Raw genomic sequence first — 21219 nt, 5'->3', positions numbered from 1 at the left:
GCCACTGTACAACATTTCAGATTCCAACAGCATCAGTCTACCTGGCTATTTCTACCATGCTATCTGAAGAAGGCAGAACCTGAAAAGTTGTGGCTAATTATTAAAATTGCACTAATGACAATTTGGAGTAAACAGCATTGAGAATCTAGCCCTATTTGTTAAAACCATGTTGACTGTAAAATAGTGCAATATAAATATCTGTCAGTTAAAATGCATGACTGAAGCATCATGCTAAAACCTGAGGAAACAGTCAAACTGTATTGTCACCTCTCCTGCCTCGGCTCCATGTCCCTTCTGACAATACTAATTCCTTGCAGCAAAAAATCATTTTGAAGCCTGTGCCAAACAAAATAACTCTAATAGAGCAAATATCTACTCCTGCTTTAGCGTTTACAAATCTGCCACAATTAATTTTCTATATTAGTACAAAACGAAGCTGCATCCGGAATTAAAGAGATACACTGAGGATCAGCCCGGTAAAGTGGAAAGTAACGCTCTGCCGGGGCACAAATTTTGCCAAACTCTTTTGCCAAAAGTGTCATGATGCATACTGGGCAATTTTAAGGCAGGCGTAAACTCAGTGCTACAGCCTTGATGGCGTAGCAAACGTTTGATAAAATAAAACCACCATAGTGCACTCAATGAAATATCCTTCCAGGGGTAAGACCCTGGCTGAACTTAAAAGGACCTAAGCAAATTTTACTGAAAACATGTCTATGATATCACCCTTTGATCTTTTAATTGATGAATCCTATGAATATTCTAACTGAAAGTGGCTGTGTGGATTTGAAGGGAAGGGGAGTTCAGGGCTGATATATGGCTGATTAACGAATCCACAATCATCTTTAAAATGCTACACAAACCTCGTGAACAAAGTAATACCTACTAATATCAATAGCGTGACATACTTTAATAAAAATGTGTGAACAAGAGAATTGCTTCTCTAATTACGGTATATGTTATTCACGTTTTTTATGTTTAGAACATCTGTATTCGCCTGCTACTGGAATGAGATCAACACTGTATGAGGATGGATTTGTGAACGCACCATATACATAGACTACAAGTCACTAACTATCACAGTATCACTTCTGCTTAGAGAATATAATAATAATAATAATAATAATAATAATAATAATAATAATAATAATAATAATAATAATATAATAATAATAAAAGCTTCCATAGCCCTCTGCACAAGCTGAAACAACCCTGCCATTGACACTTAGGCACTTCCACGGTGTTGTTGTAATGAATTTTAGTACATGAGGGCTTTACAATGGAGTGGATTTATCTGGTAAATGATAAACATAAAAGAGACAAAAGTGCCTTCAAATCCAGTTTAGTATGATGTCTGATTCCACCACGGTGGTAGCTGAATGAGAACTGGTTCAGCTGATAAGGACATATTACTCCATATAGCCAATGAATTGCCACCACTCTGACAAATGCTTTCTTTCTTTCTTTCTTTCTTTTCTTTCTTTCTTTCTCTTTCTTTCTTTCTTTCTTTCTTTCTTTCTTTCTTTTTCAAAAATGTAATAATAATAATAATAATAATAATAATAATAATAATAATAATAATAATAATAATAATAATATTCAAATCTTTCTTTTTTTTTTTTGCAATTTTACCATGCTTTTCTCATGGTTATCCTATGCATTTACCACAGTTTACCTTGATTTGCCATGTTTATTAATTTGCTTTACCATACCTCATTATTTTTTGCAATGCTTGCCTATGCTTCAGATCAGTGTTTCTTTCTGCCAGGGGCTCTGCCACACTCATGCTATGTGAATGCATGTAATAATGACTCATGCCAGCCCACTACCACTTTGCATATAGTGCCGCATTGTCAATGTCTGGCACTTGACTTTAGAAGTAGCTGCATACCTATTGATTCATAAACATATCCAAGCCATCAATAAAACTTAATATATTTATCTTTTTATGATGAAAAGCTAAACATAATACAATGAAGTAGATGGATCAATGAGATAACTCATTAGCACGAACACATTAGGTAATCTAGCACTGGACCATTACATCTCAAAAGTAAACGGCTGATAACAATGCCCTTTATACAGATAACATGGGGATTAGAGTAGTTTGTACACCCCTTTGACTGTGTGCAGCATAGAACATCAGTGTAGGGCTCCGGTGGTGTCCCATTTCTTGTAACACAGGCAGTGAAATAAAAAACAGATCCGAAAAAATGTAGAAATACATCATACAGTTTGGGATTTTACCCTTCTGAATAGCCCAACCCATTACATACATATATATATATATATATATATATATATATATATATATATATATATATATATATATATATATATATATACACACACACTCACTCACACACTCACACACTCACTCACTCACACACACTCACTCACACACACACACACACACACACACACACACACACACACTCACACACACTCACACACACTCACTCACTCACTCACTCACACACTCACACACACACTCACTCACACACTCACACACACACTCACTCACACACACACACACACTCACTCACACACACACACTCACTCACACACACTCACTCACTCACACACTCACACACTCACTCACTCACACACTCACTCACACACACACACTCACTCACAACACACACACACACACACACACACACTATATATATATATATATATATATATATATATATATATATATATATTATATATATATATTATATATATAGTGCCCTTTTAGTAAACAGAAAATGCTTGCTTTTAGATACTAGCTCCCCCTGTTGCGGCTCACAAGCAATTTACCTGTTTTTGGTCATTACATTCCTGATATGATTCTATGTCTTATAAATTAGTATACAAACCATTTTGCTTACCTGTAATACAGTTTGTGTTACTGCCCTGCCCGTGTCCTTTAGCATACATATTCTTTCTCTGATACCTACAGTATATACGAACTGTTAAATGAACTACATAGTAAAATTCTGTAACAGCAACTTTGCATACTGAACACCTTTCAGAATTGCCAAAGTAATTACATTTCCCAGCTAGGACACAAAAAAATATATTTGGAATATAATCACATTCTCAGTCACATACTGTAAAAACCTACATTATAACTCTATAATACACAGCATCTCCATTAACAGATCTCTGAAGTTCTTTTCTATGGATGATGTAAATTGCATGATGAGAACTTCAGCAGGGACATGACAGGAGACGGTTTTGAATCTTGTACAGTAGTAATAACTGGAACTGTGATTTCACAGTGCAACAATCTCAGCACGTGACTCCAGACCATACTCTTCTGCATTAACCAGAGTGTATCAACTGTTCACATTAATAAAACACATACTATTACTAGCTCGTGAATTAGAAAAAAAAAAAAAAAAAAAAAAACATATACCAGCTATGCACTAAACAGTTATTATTAAAATAGTAGATTTTATTTATCTGCACAAGAACAGGGTTATTGGGCAAAAATCTGGATTTGAAACTTCAAATTTGATTGTTTGCAATGCAAGCTACAGGATCCACTATGTACTGTAGCAGCATGAAATTACATTTGCAGTCTGAATGTAGAAATAGTACAGCAGGAAACACTAGGCATGTTCAGGAAAAACCAGAGAAGCTAAAACTTGACACACAAATTGCTGACCCTCTTAAGAACAGAGTGAAAAAAGCTAGTCCTAATTAAGATTCATTACAGTTTACTTTTTTGGACAATCACAGTGCAGTACCTCCAAAGTGGACTTTCTTCCTTGATTTAGGTGTTTCGTCCATTTGCCCTCAGTAAGCGATATAAGTTTTTTATGATTTTTCTTAGATTCCAGTAAAAAATGAGGCACCATGGAGGAAAACCCTTTGATTTTAAGCAACTGTACAATCCACAGCTAGACAAAAGTTTTTTTTTTTTTTTTTTTTTTTTTTTTTTTTTTTTTTTATTGCCACAAAATCTGCATGTTGAAATCCATATAAAGCAATTCTCTTACAAAAAACAAAACAAAAACAAAAATGAAAGAAAAAAAATGTAACAAATTCCACATACTGAGAAACACTATTTTGCTTCTGTTTAGAGCCAGGAAGAAAAAAAAAAAGAAGAAAAAAAAAAACTACATCATGCCAAGGCCCTCTCCATAGCAACAGTTTTACAGTGTAGAGAATGTTTCCATGGAAATGCATCAATCAGGAATCTGCATGAGGGTTGAAATGAAGGGTGCCTCAAAACCAAAGCAATTATGCATGCCATTGGAGATGAACAGAAAAGAAAATCAACTTACAGGAGCTGCAGCGAACTAAAGTATTGCTTTTTCTTAGCAGTTTTTCTGCTCAAGGCGGTATTGCTTTTGCAAAACAGTTGCTTATGTTGAAGTAGCTGGTACTGCTTTTACTGAAACATGAAAACAATACTTTTATTTAGAAGGAACATAATTCTTTAAATAAAAGAGTGTTGATGTTAATAAGATTAACACACAAAAGATGTGGGAAATGTAGCATGCTTTTTGGTAGTACCTTTAACATACAAATTCCATCTTAAGAGCAAAAGTAAGAGCTTTCCAAATTCCAGCCTGTTACTGAAATGAGTTACTAGAATAGCATGTTAATTAATGAAGAAACATTCATTTTCCTGTGTGTGTACATTTACTGTTGTTATTAAAATGCATCAGCATAACAAATAACAATCTACTACACCGAAAGCATCTTTTGCATAACTATTGGAAGACTAAGCAGACCTTTTAACCCTCTCATCTCATCTCACTGTAAGAGGACAGGACAGAATCCATAACAGCACTGTATCACACAACACTGCCCGTACCAAGTGCAACACTGCTGTGTAATAGTTGCCAGCAGGTCTTCTGTGCTGCCAAATAACAGCCAACACATATATCCACATGCTTTTCTCTACAGCAGCAGGATCCCAATCGATATCTTCAATGGTACATTAAACAGTTTGACAAGCGATGTGTAGGGTTCCCTGCAGAGAAGCATTGGAAGGACAGGGCAGCTGTGTCCAAAAATGTAGGGAAGTGTAGAGCATACTGCAGCTCTAATATGACTGATGATTATGCACACTTCAACCAATCGGATGACTAAGAGAAGCAAGCGACATGAACCTGTTTTTTTTTACATTTCAGTCTTAATTGAGTAGCTTAATTTCTAACAGTCAGCATGACCCCAGATCATTCACTGTATCACTGACAGTCTGTTATTTGAAGATGCTAAGGAGGCACCTGCCTAGATGCATTGGGCTAATCCAGAGAGAGCGGCAATGCAATACAGCAGCTGTGGGTGTGAGGCTAGATGGAGGTGGGAGCGAGTAGGAAGCAGCCAGGGAAATCTACACAAGGGCAGGAGAGAGAGACAGCAATTGCTGTTCTTTTTTTTCAGCAGAACCAGGAGGGAGAACACACTGCGCATCTTCACTCCCACACAAGCTTTTAGCACAGACAATATCTAGCACAAAAATCACTGGGATCATACAGTATGCAAACGTTACTAAAAACCATGGTCTCAGTTTAACTGCACAAATCATTCCACTGGAGTTGAATAATTCAAAGGTTTACAGTATACCATTAGAAGTATAAGCATTTCTGCACATGCTTATCACACCTACTAAATATAGTCCATGTTTCAATTACATTCTATGGCACTTACATGCTCTTGTACAATACACTTTCTACAGGACTGTTTTTCTGAAAATCTTTTCCAAACTGATGCTGTTTGTATAGGTGCGTGAAGATATACCAATTTGCCAGTGACCACAGTGTTTATTTCACTGTTCCTCATGTGTTAAGTGACATAAATGTTTTAAAGGCAAACAATTGATCTGTATTCAAGTGAGCATTAAATGCTGCAGATTCAAATGAACTGCTACTTCTATATAATCTGCTAAAACCATACAGTGGACAGGACCTCAAGCTTACAATATCACTTCACAATTGCACTTTCAGCAAAACATCACCATGTTATACAGTTATTGTTATGTTATCTGTATAATTGGTACACTGTGTAATTTTGTTATTTTATAATATTTAAACATGACATTCTCATATCCGGTTGTCTTTTTACAACAGAAGGGATAGATGCTGTATCACTTTTTGCTTTGAAGAGATAACTGCAGGGAGGAGAAAAATATATATATTCAGATTTGATTTTAATGCTTAAAAACACAGACACTCCCCTTTCATATTCTATCCCACATCCCTTTCCTCATATGCATAGAAGATGGTACTGTTTCTACTGTAAAAAACAAACAACATTTGACTGAAAGTGTTTAGCGAGTACTGCAGAGTACGATGACCCTTACATTCACTTCCCAGTCAGGATTACAGAGATCAGAGAAAACAATTAAGGAAAGAATGCAAACCGTAGACAACACAAAGCACAACAATAAATCAGTTCTAAATTCCACTGTTTAACAGCACAGCTTCTGATGAGACACATGCCTTACTGAATCTGTGCGTGCAACAGCAAAGCCGTCTCACTACAGGGGACTTGTTCCAGGCAGCAATAGCTGCCAGGATTTTTTGTTGTTGAAATAGCTCCATTTAAACAGCTTAGTACACACTAAAATAATGACATCAAATGCCACGGAATGAAACGCAGCCAAGAGCGATACAAGATGGAAATCAAAATGAATGGATTAATTGTATTTTATTTCTTGAAATTACAAATGTGCTTAATTACTCTCTGTAACTGTATGCGCATTATGTTAAAAAATTTGACTTTGGTAATGATTATCAGTGACTTTGATTGGATTGTAAAGCCAAATATCTGGCCAGGGTCATACATACATTAGGCCAAATGGGCATTTATGAAGTATTTCAGTAAAGGCGCTTCACATGGAGTGCAGGATGCATCCTATAGACTGGAGAACGCGTGTTCGAATCCAGGCTATATCATTGCCGACCGTGACCGGGGGTTCCTAGGGGGCGCCGCCCGGGTAGGGAGGGATTGGGTCAGCAAGACAATCCACAGTTCACTGTGCACCAGCGACCCCTGTGGCTGACAGGGCGCCTGCAGGTCTGCAGTGGAGCCATTCAGATCTGGGTTGTCCTCCGGCACTATAGGTCTGGCGGCTTCGCTGTGGATCCGGAGTGTGAAAAATGCCGGATTGGCGGGAACACGTTTCGGAGGACGCGCGCTCCAGCCTCCGTTTCCCGAGTCATCGGGGGGTTGCAGCGGTGAACCGGGATAAAAAATAATGATTGGGTATTCCAAATTGGGAGAAAACCAGGGTAAAAAACCATTGGTGACAACTAAAAAAAACAACAACAATAATAATACGACCTACAGAAACATGGGTTTAAGCAATCATGTATAAAAAGAATGATATCCTTCAGAACTGGAGGGCTGGATTTTAGTTCTTAATCTGAGCTCACTGTGGGACAGTTAGTGACTGTTACATTTTAGGTATTAATACAGAAACATACTATATAACCATTTTTTTAAAACAAATGAGACCACTAAAAGTGGATGAAAATACAAGAATTATGATCGTATGGCAAATAAATGAATACTTTAACTGTAATTGATTAATTATATCGTATAATTCCAATTACACAGGTGTGCCAAGATTCAACTGCAATCCCAGTTACAAATACGAAGTGCACAAATGCAACTGTAATTCACCCCAGGTCTGATAGGTAAGATATATATATATAACAAAAAAAAACTATTTTAGTCACCACTTAGTGTAAATGCTTCTCTCACTAAGAAACTAAAGGTGGCATTATTACAATAATGGCTCAGACTAAATTAGCACTAACTCACTCTTAACAACTCTGCAGGGGGTGAAACTGCATGCTGGGATTTGTTTTCAATTTGATATCTGAAAAATGGACAGCAGAACCAGCTCAGGGGGATGCAATCAGCGAGATCAGCGGGATCCTGGAGTTAGAGAGATTTAGGAAGGCTGGTCGGCCAAGTCCTTGTTCCACTGTCCAGCAGGCCAGCAGGAAGGCATGTCCAGGCCCTGCCAGGACTAAGCAGGTGTGATTATATTAACCCTCCTCTCTGTGCTCTGAGGCGGATACCTGTCAACTACAGACTGAACTGCCCAAATGCATGCTGAGTCCCATCTGCGGAAGATGACTAAAGCAATAGGTTGCGGTACACTTTGAAAGACACGCTTTGTTTTCAAAACTTAAGATCTATGATGATTTTATTTAACAAATAACAGCAATCATTTTCTTGAGTAAACTATGCTTAAATAATTTTAAGTTTTTCCTTTTTATTTCTAAAATTTGTGCCAACGTTTTAATACAGAAGTGAACTTAATCCAGCATTCTACCCCCCCAACACCCACACCCATACTTTCAATCTTGTTGCCCACAATTGAAGTAACAATAACAGTAAATAATATGTACAAAAATATACATCTAGTTTTATACAATGTTGTTCACCACTGTAGATGATAGGGGTTACAGTAGTCAGTAGGCATTTTCAAAAGAAGGTAAACTGTGCTGCCTAGTGGCATTAAAGAGTCAGAAGACAATGTTGCTCTTCCTGTCAATGTGCAGGATACACAATGCTCACATTACAAATCCCGAGCTTGATCTTAAAATGTTAGTTTTTCCATGCTGTAAAAATATCATTCATTTTTCTGTTTATATTTTCACCACTGAAACATGTACAGATTTGTAAAGATGCGTACATAACAGTTCAAGTTTTCTCTTATTTTTGCCACTATAAGTTATCGAGTTTGGGCAAACTTAGTGTTCCACTAAAGTAAATATCTTAACACGTCTATTGAAAGTTCAGCATAAATAGAGGGCTACCTCCAACTACAGTAAATCCGTACCAGTGCACCTCCACTGATTTCACACACTGTATCATATTAGCTCAGCCGGTCTTAATGAAAGTGCTTGAGAGAGAACTCATTCCGAGATTTAAAGTCACACACAGGTTCACTTACCTGGTTTACTCTCATTTGGCTTTGTCTGAATTTCTTCCACACATTCTGCAGGAAACCATCCCACTCGCCCCCGAGCACTGCCTTCCCAGAACCCTCCCTCGCCAATACTGAGAACTAGGACACAAAGGACAAACATAATTAGATTGACCTTTTAAGTACTGGCTTAACAGTGAACATTTTACACACATACACCTGTATATGACAAATCATTTTACACACATACACCTGTAGATGCAAATCACACTCCTGATTCACTCTAATATTACCATCAGTAACATTTCCGAAGCCCTTTCACTTTGAATGGGAGTCCTTAATTAACTCCAGGAGAAAACACTAGTTCATTTAACACAATGAAAAGAAAACAACAAAATAACATAATTCCTGAAAGTTCAACGAACAAAGAGTAAAACATTGTAATGTGACACTATTTTCTTTAGATATATATAATATATAATATATATATAGAATATATATATAGAATATATATATATAGATACGCGAAGACGCTTCATTTTTCATGCTTTATTGGCAGATATTGACTATATCCATTCATTAATATGTTGATTTAAAAAAAAAAGAAAAAAGTCCTTCCCTCACCTTTACAATCAAGTACCAATCAGTGGTAATTAACTTCTGCACGGCGTGTTTTAAAAGCTGATTGGAAGCAAATTTACTGCTGTGCTGCCATACTGAGGCTGTAAACTTTATTGGTCGCAAGACATTTTACAACTCAAGAAAGCCCTTGTTAATAGGATAAATTCCACTTGAAACCAATACAAGCCAGCTCTCCCTGTGTATCTACAGTATATACACCGACTACATGCTTCCACCATAGACAGAAAGGATGTCAGACAGTATCTCACTGCATCTGCTTAGATTATTATATATTTTTTAAACAAATGCAGCAGTTCTGTGTGGTTACAACATATGCAGAGTCTTACAGTACATATATAGTATTAAAATAACACACCATTACATTACTACAGTGCAGTGTTCCTTGTGGCTTAAAGCAATTTAAGAAACTGCACATAGGAGAGAGAAATTATATATTAATGGTGAAATAATAACCTCACTATGATTAACTAAACTAGAAATGAGAGTGAGCAATTGGTACTTTTTCTCTGATTTGATTGTTCCATCTTTGTTCATTAAAGATCCCCTAGGGAACAGATTCTCAGGCTCTACTAAAATGAATGGCTGAGAGGCGAAGCATTAGGTGTGTTTTCTTTCAGTTCCAGCACTGAACAGGGCAAGCCAAATCCAATTGTTTGAATGCAGCCAGTTCCATGCACTGTCTCCTTTAGGAAGCACTGCTGAAGTGGGGAGTTCAGTTTCAGATAGGCATGCGAGACATCCTGAACAACCTCTTTACAAAAGTTCAGGTTTAGAGCCTTCTCTTTCCAATTCCACTGCAATAATACTAATACTCAAACTGCACAAAGGACAGGAAAAGGTTGTATTGACATTTATAAAACAGGTGATTTAAAGAGTGTACTTTACTACATCCCAAGAATGGACCCAGTCAGCAGAATACATTACTCTCACCACTAATTTCAACACATGAAGCAACTCCGACAGCTATCACAAAAAGAAAGAAAGAAAGAAAGAAAGAAAGAAAGAAAGAAAGAAAGAAAGAAAGAAAGAAAGAAATACAAAGTAAATGAATCTGCAGATTAGAACTGAGGTTTGAAAAATTTTCTGCAGGGAACCTAGTTTAAAAACCTACCCATTTCACATAGCAATGGCTACATTGTTATGTTGGAATCTGTCTAACATTTTTATGTTAGTCAATTAAAAATAAAAAGTTGAATTGTATCAACAGAAATTCTGCAAACACTTTGCAGTTGGGATGTAGGGATCATGTTATCTCATGCAAGAGCAGAGGACTCCAGATCAAACCACAGGGACCACAGGGACCACATATAATTCAGGAAACTTACTGTACAGATGACAGATTGTTTCCTATCTTGTCATTATCTGTCATCAATTTAAGATTTTTTTTTTTAAAACTATATTAATTATAAATGTTGATTAAAACAATTAACAGACCTTGTGTCATTATAATTAACGCCATCAGTGCAAGTGGAGAGTACTGTGCCTTAAGCAGCAGCCACAGAAGTGAAGTTCAATGCGTGATGGTACAACATCAATCCCCTCCCAGCTGATGCATGGTACCTAGTCAGCAATAATCTGTTCACTCCCATTACAGTCACAGCCCCTCTGTATAAAAAAGTGGGATTTATCAAGTACTTGTACAGATTAAGTTAAATTTGTTGATTTTTTTTGTTCAACAGTTTATCCCTTTATATCAACTTGGCTGTTTTTCAAATTTTTATGTTGGTCAGATACTTATTAGACTTTAAATTTTACGTGTGCTTAAAAGGCAAGATCCTAGTTCATTGTCTCTCTGGGTGTTTTTTTTTTAATTATTATTCTCAAGAGATCTGGAGAATCTCAAGAAAACCTCTTGTAAAGAGAAAGACACTAAAGCAATGCACATACCAGGCCAAATTTAAAGCTGACAGCAGCATAGTTTCTACATCTTGCTGTCTAAAGACATGTGCTAGGAACTCTGCTTAATATTCCTTCAGGCACTGCATACACACCAAATGGCCAAAACACTTGTTCTAGTGGCTCCCATTTAATACTATTTTGTACTGTTAATATAATTGCATGCTGTCTGTTTAACCACAGTACAATATTCCATAAAGACATGACATGACGTGTTTGTATTTCAGTTTGTTACACATCACTCACAAGCTTCCTAGCTGCTCTTCCTTTCAAGAAGAATGTCATCTACAGGCTGTTACATCTTAGGAAGCACAACCCCTGGAAAGTCTTATAAGGGTAGGCAGTCGAGACACCAACCTTTTACCCTGTCGCCTTTGTATAGAGATATCTCCCCATCTTCTTGAGGATGATATGGCTTCACAACTATAAAGTGTCTCCCCGGCACGGCACTGTAAAGCTTGCGTTTGGGTCCTTGGTAATCCAGCCCTGACAGTGCCTCCTGGTTTGCATTAGGACTGTGGAAGAATTAAAAAAATATTACAACCTGGAAAAGCAAACTTCTCTCAAAGTTCAAACATGCTTTTTTGTTTGTAAATGCCACTCTCTGAGAATTTTAAATTCCTGTGTGTTTACTGAAGGAATTGCAAGCTAGTTAATTCAACCAATAGGCCAATCAATGGGTGCTTTAAGTATACAGACTATATATTTTTTATTTGATCGCAACACTGTTCTGTGTATGTTGTACAAAAACAAAATTACATAACACCACCCTCTGGTGGCAATAAACAGAAACACTACTGTTCAAAAACACTGACACTACTGAGAAAGGGAAACTGGGCTGGGAATACAGCATGCACAGTATCATACTGTATTAGGATGGCATTGTATTCACAGGCCACGGTCTGTATCATGTGGTTCAATCCAGTTTAAACTATATATACACCACTCTCCTAAAAGTACTGAACAGGGTAGTTTCTGTGTATCGCTGGACATTTATCACCAGCTTTGATGATAATTATACTGGACAGTTCCACTGTATTTCATTTCTGCAGATATCCCAATTTTGTGTGGGAAGACTTTTTAAATACATTTGAAAACCAAATTAACTGGTACAGCAGGGGAGGGTTAGCCTACCCTGAATTCTGAAGCGTAGACTAAAATTACCCAGGGCAGACCTCACCACTGCAACCCACATACTAACCGAAGATGAACCAGCATTTACCTGCAATCTTGCCAAAGGCCTTGAAGCACCTTAGCAGCCTATTTTGCAAAGCGATTGAACCCTGGATACAAGACCCATTCTCGCTGGTCTCTGCTTGGCACCTAATCTGTAGGGATAGCTGTGGTGTGGTGAGATTGAACTAATCATGACGGTTTTCCTCCTTAATGCATGGCAGGGCAAAGGCCAATGCAGCCCTTCCTGTGGATCCACAGACAATACTCACCCTGCATTCCATGCAGTAGTGCCTTTGCAAAGCCCCCCCCCCAACACTGTGAACATTTTTGCTCAGAATTCAAAGTGTTGTGACTGCACAGGCTGTCACCTTGGTTTTGACATTGGAAGACAGCCACCTATAATGACACTTCAGTCAACACACAAAACAACACACAAACATCACTTTTGACAGATACACAGAGTAGCCCAAAAAGACAGCTTCTTAAGTAATTTCCAATATGCTGTCTGCCAAGGAGGCTCTGGAGTAGAATTACCCTAGCAACCACACATATAGTTGGGCCTGGTCTCTTTACAAAGAAATAATCAAACCAGACCAAACTATAACAAGGTATCTCTTTTGAGGGAAAGGGGCAAAAATGGCATATCATTAGTTCTTAACTGACACCTTAAGTTTTATATATCTAAAAGTTAATGCCATTGGCATTCATTTTGCAGCATCATACCACTTGTTCTTGTCTACATGTAAATAATCGTCTGTATTACCCTACAGACAGAATTTTAAAATTCAAGATTATCCTAGCAGGGAGAAACAGGCTTTGTATTTAACTGCTGAAGGTTAAGATTTCTAAACAGGAGAAAATCCATTCCAGGTAAATGCCATGTGTGATAGAAACGTCTGTTTATTGTCAGACAGCCTGACACAGAGCAGTAGCCAAAGCGTGGTTCGATAAGATAATTGGAATGTCACACTGTATGATTCACTTAGATACAGAATATAAGATCCCATTATCACAACAGGGCAAAAATCTGTGACACCAATCTGCTGACATTTTTTGAGCATTGTAATATTAGAATAGAGATAAGAATACAGATCAGGGATGCTAAAACACGGAAGTGTTTTCGCTGTGTCTCATGAACTTTGATTTTATTACACTTGCACTTTATAAACTTGTGAGCATAAACATTTGTGATCTGGATTTGTTTATGCAGGCAGAAGCAATGTCAATAACATCTTTGATAAAACTTTTATGATTTTCACTATGGCACGTTTTGTGTCAGTCAACAACACAATTGTTGTCACCAGCTATAGATAACATTGCATTTCAAAAACCCTTGATTCAGTAACAGCCATGATTCTGATAAACACTAAGGTAAAATATGCTTTTTAAATACCTTCTTAGTCAAGCATTATGGAAGGTTAAAATAATGACTGTACCTAACAGACACAATATTTTAACCCAGACAGGTCGAAAACTTTATATTGTGAACAATTTATATTTTATTTACAAAACTGAAGTTCGCCGGTTATTGTGAGCTAAAAAAAACACATTACAATAAGCATTGTGTAGCACATTCTTTATTCTGCTTTAAATTATACATACATTGTATTTCAAACCTAGATATTTGAAATGACTCAAACAAAAGTACGCTTTTAACAGCTAAAAAAGGAATTACTTAAAACATGTGTACCTAGACTGGGTAGTCTAGTTTAAAGTTGTAGTCCTTTTCAAAGGTTCCTACAAGCTGAAGAACTGCTTTTAACCTTTCCTTCTTCATTCTAGCAAGCATTTTAAACATTTTAGCACTGCTTTCTTCACACTCTGACACAGCATCTCAGCTTTTGGTAAGGTGATAATGTGTAGCAGTTTTGAGCTGAAGTCAGCACATTTACAGCATCTCATACTTCACAGCACAGTACTGCACCATCCCTCTAGAGCTATTTAGCTATCAACAAAGTGCAGAGAAGCTGAAATAGGTAATTATATTCTGGCAATTAAAAAAAATGTGAAAATGGGATTTGAATTGAAGGATCAATTTGCCAAATATCCAATCAGTGAATACAATGTAATCTGCACCATATCACCCTGGGAATTAGTTTATGAGAACAGTTACCGTACCTTCTTGGTTCTCCCAGTTTCTTTTTTTTATACCTACAATATCATTGGCATCTTTTACAAGGCTGCTAAGTAACCAATTTGGAGTCAACGCACTCAGAAAGGGACTTCTCCATTCTCAAGCCAAGTCATTTACAAGCTTCTATGTCCTGTATAACATACTACCGGCATAACACTAGTTATTAGCTGACTACAAAAAACAAACACACTTAATTAATATTAATTAATTATGACATTAATATGGCTGGATCTCGAAATCCAATTAGATTAATGTAGACAATTAGACTACTGTAGACAATTAGATTGATGTAGACAATTAGATGAATGTAGACAATTAGATCAATGTAGACATCCAGTCTGTTAACAAATCCAGTTTTTCTCTTGATGCTGTTTCTTGGCTTCATTGACGCAGGTGTCCTTGGGATCGGAACTGATTTTCAAGTATAACGCACTACTCCTATACCACGCATGTGCATTATAGATTTTAAATGATGATCCCCAATTTTATTAAGGGCACCTCCACAACTACAGCTGTGTTATATGCTTTTGATGACTCCGTTTTGTAATATTCCTTGATGCTCTGAGTCATGCACCCTCGTGAGCATATCTGATTAAGGATTAAGGATTTGTAAATGCAGAGCAAACTGGTGATAATCAGACGTGGCGTTACATAAGCTTCTCCATAATCTGGTGCCAGTGCGTCTCAATTCTGACCTGAAGGACAATACCTGATATTCAGAGAGGCTGCCAACTTGGCATCACTGTAACCAATTATGGTGCTTTTGCAAGTGGTTCACTGAATAGTATTTATCATATATAATGTAGTGCTTTGATGTGTGTCTCATATGAAAGGCGTTGTACAGTCTAACTTTCTTCTTGTTTTATTTTTTAATTTTATTAATAATGTAATTCTCGTCATGGTCCCTCTCAAATGTATGGCCCCGAATGGTGAAGGTGACAGGAATAGATCCAGTACCATATATCCCAGGATCTCCTTATATCAAGTATTCAATTCTGGTTTCTTTGTAAAGTCATAACACAAAGCTTAAAAGACAGCCATGTCTTCCATCCTTGTCAGTAAGACGTTACTCGAAAAATCAGAATTATTCTTGGTGAAATCTGAAGAAAAATACATCTTTAGTCTGCCTTTCCAGATATTACAACACACAATTATTACTCTAATTAAAACTACATGACAAGAATGGCAGATTAATTTCTATCCAAACTGCATCTAAGCATATCTTCAGTGTAAGAATCATCTGTGGATAATTAACACCTCACTTAACTTCTAACCGCTTTGCCTCTGAATGAGGTAGGTGTATGATACTGTGCCAGATTCACTTTGTTTTAAATTTAAAAAGAAAAAAATGCATGGTACAAAACTTAAATAGCTCAGAATGTTACTTTAAGAATTCATCCCTATCTTTTAATCTTTAATGCTAGATTTGTTACATTACTAATTTACAGAAAGTTCATTCACACATTTACACACATTTGACTGGTATAGACAGCCACGTGAATTATATCACAGTAGTAGAATGATATGCATTTAATATATACAATTACTTTAGGGGTTTAAATACATGAAACCTGAAAAATACCATGGTGTGTTTTTAGTTACGGCTTCAGGAACATTATACTAGAAAAAAACAAACAAACAAAAAAAAAAAACAAACACAGTAGGTAATTGTTTTGGGTTATTAGTTTCAGTTATTACACAGCATTTTTAATTAATAACAAAGGACAAAATAAATCAGCAATACAAAATAATTTTAAATGTATTTCTACAACTACTACTACTACCACCAGTCCAGTTCATTACAACTGTTTGTAGATGTATTTATTTCTGAGCACATACTTTCAGATTTGTCTTTTTTTAAAATATTTAACAGTCCTTTGGGGTAGTCTTTTTTTTATAGCAAAATGAAGCTCAGAAATGTAACAGCATTTAAACTAAGAAGACTAGAGACGGACCTTCAACTTCAGTCTTGGAGCCCTGTGCTAAACTTGTTCCTTTTCTCTGGATTCACATTTATTTATTTATTTACTTATATATTTATTGACTTATTTATTCTGATAAGCTGCAATGAGTCACGGCAACAATCTGTCTTGATACACCATTGTTATGGGGCTGTCCCGGAGATGTACATTAAAATCTGGAGATATCATATTTATTCATTTATTTCACTTTTCACCACCTCTTTTCCTTCAAGATACCATTGTTGAAAGTGCTCAGTCTAGTGCCAATAATAATAAGAGAAATCTACAGGACACTGTGTGTCTCAATATATGACTCAGCCCATAACCAGTTGGGGCACCATCGCCAATGAGAAGCTCTCTGTGGAATCCCTGCTATCTTGCATTGTTAACATAAGGATAAGCGTATAAGCGTACATGTGATGCTGTAGACGGATTCTAAAATAATCAATCATCACAGTACACCAGATCTGCACTCACTGGATCACAAAATTCCTTTTCATCGCTACTAGCCTATCCCACCAGCCCCCTCAATATTCCATCTTCTGTTCAGACTGAGGCATACTGGTTTTACTGCTGGACTGGTAATAATTTAGTCAGACCACGTGGTGGTAGGGGGAATAAATGGCACATCTGATTGCAGTATAAATAATTATGTTCAGAATTGTTGATAGTAAATGTTTATGAAATAAAGCCAATAGAGGTGGGATGTTAGTTGAGTTTGAAATCCACATGTATTTGCATTCAACAGAATTTAATAAATGACCTAACAATTTTGTACAGTGGACTGTGGCAGTGTGAAAATACTGCACATACAAATATATATCTGGCCTTTACAAGAAAATAACATCATGGGGATTTCAAGAATGACAGCAAAGCACTTCAGCTGGCAGCATTCTGGAAGGTTTTATTTTTTTCTAAGATCAAGGCTGAAAATAAAAAGTTCCAGAATCTGTAAGATAGGTGGGTGGATGGATGTATAGAAATAACTAACTGTGAAAATGAAGAAGCACATTGAACTACAGTAATTATATATTATTAGAAATGTGACTTGTATAATGCAACAACCAATAGAAGTACCATATGAATTCAAGCAGGATCAGAAGCTCTCTTACTTTGCTGTGTTCATGTGAGAACAAGAGGAGCATTAACTTACAGTAACAGTAGACCTACTCACTCATAGCTCTGTAAGTCCACATCATTCCTGACCTGAACATACTCCGGACTACTAGGCCTTGCACAGGGAGAGGCTGTGTAGAGATAGTTCTGTCCTATCATTGGCCACTGGAGGCAATATTGGTAGTACCATATCTTTTCAGTTTCAAAACCTCAGCTAGAATGGAAACCAGGCTGCCAGAAGTGAAAGGCATGAACTGAACTGAACTGCACTGCACACAGGCTTGAACTAAAATCACTAATAATAATAATAATAATAATAATAATAATAATTTTAATAATATTAATAATATAAGAATATAATAATATATACAAGATTATATATATATATTATATATATATATATATATATAATATATATATATATATATCTTATCCAATCTGACACAGAAAACTTTAAAGCATTACATTGGATTATCACAGAGGAGAGCGTCCTCTAGTCATGAGATTATTTTTTCATCTCTAGACCACGCTTCTGATGATCCGTTGCACTATTACTCTGAATCTCCTGTCCCATCTCTAAATCTCATCTCATTGAGCTCCGGACGTGCAAAGCCTTCCATATGTAAGTATATGCAAGTGCAGCAATCCTGTTTAAAAGGTCTGCTGAGGATACATGTGGACTCTTACCTGATCTGCCTGTGGGGCTGCCTCTTGGCCTCCTCCCCCAGTCGGTTTAATGATGGTGAGCGGCTGCGAGGCCCCCTGCCACCACTCCCGACTGTCTTTACAGTGCCATTGGGGTTGTTCTGCATCTGCTGAAGCAATTGTGGGGAAAGGCTGCGGTGTGGAGACGCTGCTGCTGCTGCTACTGTGGAGGGCAAGGCCGACCAGTCCGGGATGTTATTGATGTTCAGGTTGTTGTCACTGTTGGAGCGCAGCAAGACTCGGGGCGCGGCCAGAGTGTTCTGGGGTCCCCTCCGCCGATTGGTGTAAGACGGTGCCTCTCGGAAAGGCACTGAAAAAAAACAAAAGCCAAAGAAAGTTAAAACTCACAGGCAGCATGGAAAGTCTTTAATAAATAAGTCTATAAATACAGTACACGGTGCCTGCGTGTGCATGTCTGTGTATAATGTGGACATAAAGCATGAGACCATATTGTAGTAGTGACACGTCACTTGTCTTTTTTTTTTTTAATTTACTTTTCATGTACTACATTCTGATATTTTCTATAATTCAGAGTGGTTCTAGGTTTGGTTGCTGTAATATTGACCTATTAGCATTTTTATCTGAAGTACATTTGCATTTACCTGTCTTTGAGTTTGCCTGGAGAATCCCCATTGCCAGGACAGAGCACCCTTTCTCATTCCATTCAAATCATGCGACAGCGTGACCTTTCAGCTCTGCCAGTCCCACCGACTCTCTCTATACAGCTATGTCTATATAAACGTAGAGTTGGTGAACCTGTCAGTGTTGAATGGTCGCACTGTCACATGTTTTGAATGGAATGAGGAAATCTGTTCAAATTTGCCTGACAAAGTCAATGCAAGCTCAAAGCCAGGAAAAGCAGTTAATGAAAACACAACAGGAAAAAAAACATAAATTACTTAAGCAGCACAGCCCCAAAGCATTCAATATGACCTTAAAGACCTTGACATTTGGGGGTGAAAAACAAACTGCAAATACATGTGAAGTTACTTGCTTTTTAAAAACACAGACATGTTCTTACACATAGCTGTGTGCTGGTACACACCTCTCACTGATTATCAGGATCTCAGAAGAACTGTGTATTACAGCTCAGAAACATCAATGCCTCCAGTTCATCTGCTCTGCAATGAGTTACACTGAGTTAACTATCTGTGTGCACTGCTACCTTTACAGCTAGGCAACAGACACTTAACAAGCACAGTGGCAGCACAAGGACCTTTGATTGACTTTGACATAAAGAACAGCCCTGTGCATCGTGTTGAGAAGCTTAGCAGCCATACAAAATGAATAGAAGAGGCAGAATAAGGGATATTTGAAAACAAATGAAAGTAAATTCTAAATAATAATGATAAAAAAATTACATTTTGATTATGTAAAAATATATTACATTAACAATGACATATGTGTTCCAGTGGATTAACATGGGAATTCTTGTTAAGCAGCTGCAATCTTCTGTTTAGTTTTATAATTCATTTATAAATAATGTATGATTACATGTGTGGGTCTGTGTCTACTTAAAACAAATAGGTATATCAAATACAGAATTAATTTAAGACAGACGACATGGTTTAAAAAACAACTGCTTCACATCTAAAAATGATTCATATCCGCCAGCAGTACTGTCGGGGTTTTTTTTTTTTTTTTTAAGAACGTCAGAGAAATGTAGGTGGGCGTCTTTTCTCAGCTGCAAAATGTATTTTTAACCTTTTTTTTCATTTCATTAAAGCAAATTATTAAGACATTTTTAGAACTCTATGCACTAATAAGTTCACGACAGATTGCAACACATACTCTTAAACACCACATTAACTGTTAAAATCAAACTTTTTAAGGTGTCCAAAAGAATTTCTTACAATTACTGACATGTTTGCCTGCTGTGGGCAATTTCTACTTCAAAAGAAAATATTTGTTATTCTGTTTCTTCTGACAGATGAAGGTATATTCGCTACACCTTAAGAGATGTTAGTAGCAACTACCTAATCACGTTTAACGAGCAGATACTAATGACTTTATTTTATTTAAAAAGTGTTTAAGGAGATAGTTGAATGCTCTGCTCCTGTGTTTTAAGAAGATACACATGAGCTAGAAGCATACCAGACCAATATAAAATACATGTACATGATTAAAACAGAACACCACTCACAATAATAAGACAGACAACTGCAGTGGAAACCACTTAATGATGCAATAAGTATTTCTAGGTGTTGTATGCAGAGATTTAAAAAAAAAACTAAAATAATAATAACAACAACAACAACAATAACCTTGCATAGCCAAAAGTCATTCCCATTCACAAAAAAATAATCTCTCTCTCTCTCTCTCTCTTTCTTACCTTCTTTCTTTGTTAAGGCATTCAACAAAGACTTCATTTCCCCCCCCTTTTTTTACTTTCACTACAATCCCTTCATTATAATTTGTGGGTTTAAAGGAAAAAGAAAACAAAAAAGAAAAAAAAATGTACGAAAATAATCCCCCGGTTTTTGTGCGACTTAGCTGCGTGCACTCTGCAAAAAAACAGCTGATTCCTGGGCATGGAGCAATTGCAAGCATTGTTGAGCATGCAATGCCCAGTGTTCTGGTGACAAAGCCCACCCCACATAATTCTGTCTATCAGCTGGGAGCTGACTGCGCGCAGACTAGAGCTGTTAAAAAGAAAAAAAAAAAAGGCTATTTTTTTCTCAGTATTAATCATGTGAATG

At 36.8% G+C, this 21219-nt stretch overlaps 1 protein-coding gene across 3 annotated transcripts in view; it reads right to left on the bottom strand.

The window, feature by feature from the left end:
- Window positions 1-21219, bottom strand: part of LOC121330277 (SH3 and multiple ankyrin repeat domains protein 2-like) — a 146320-nt gene that overhangs the window by 58352 nt on the left and 66749 nt on the right. For 2 of the 3 annotated variants that reach the window (XM_041276659.1, XM_041276658.1), the window contains exons 12-14: window positions 18503-18830; window positions 11786-11943; window positions 8918-9031 (exon numbers count right to left, since the gene is read on the bottom strand). In XM_041276659.1, the coding sequence (XP_041132593.1) occupies window positions 8918-9031; window positions 11786-11943; window positions 18503-18830 (600 nt within the window). Of the gene's footprint in view, window positions 1-8917; window positions 9032-11785; window positions 11944-18502; window positions 18831-20852; window positions 21009-21219 lie in introns of those variants that run through there. The other variant, XM_041276660.1, reaches the window with a different exon arrangement.

This window comes from Polyodon spathula, chromosome 17 (genome assembly GCF_017654505.1).
Source record: "Polyodon spathula isolate WHYD16114869_AA chromosome 17, ASM1765450v1, whole genome shotgun sequence".
NCBI classification, from domain to species: Eukaryota; Metazoa; Chordata; class Actinopteri; order Acipenseriformes; family Polyodontidae; genus Polyodon; species Polyodon spathula.
Note: the sequence above shows the minus strand (reverse complement) of the source record. Positions and strands in the feature narration are given on the sequence as shown.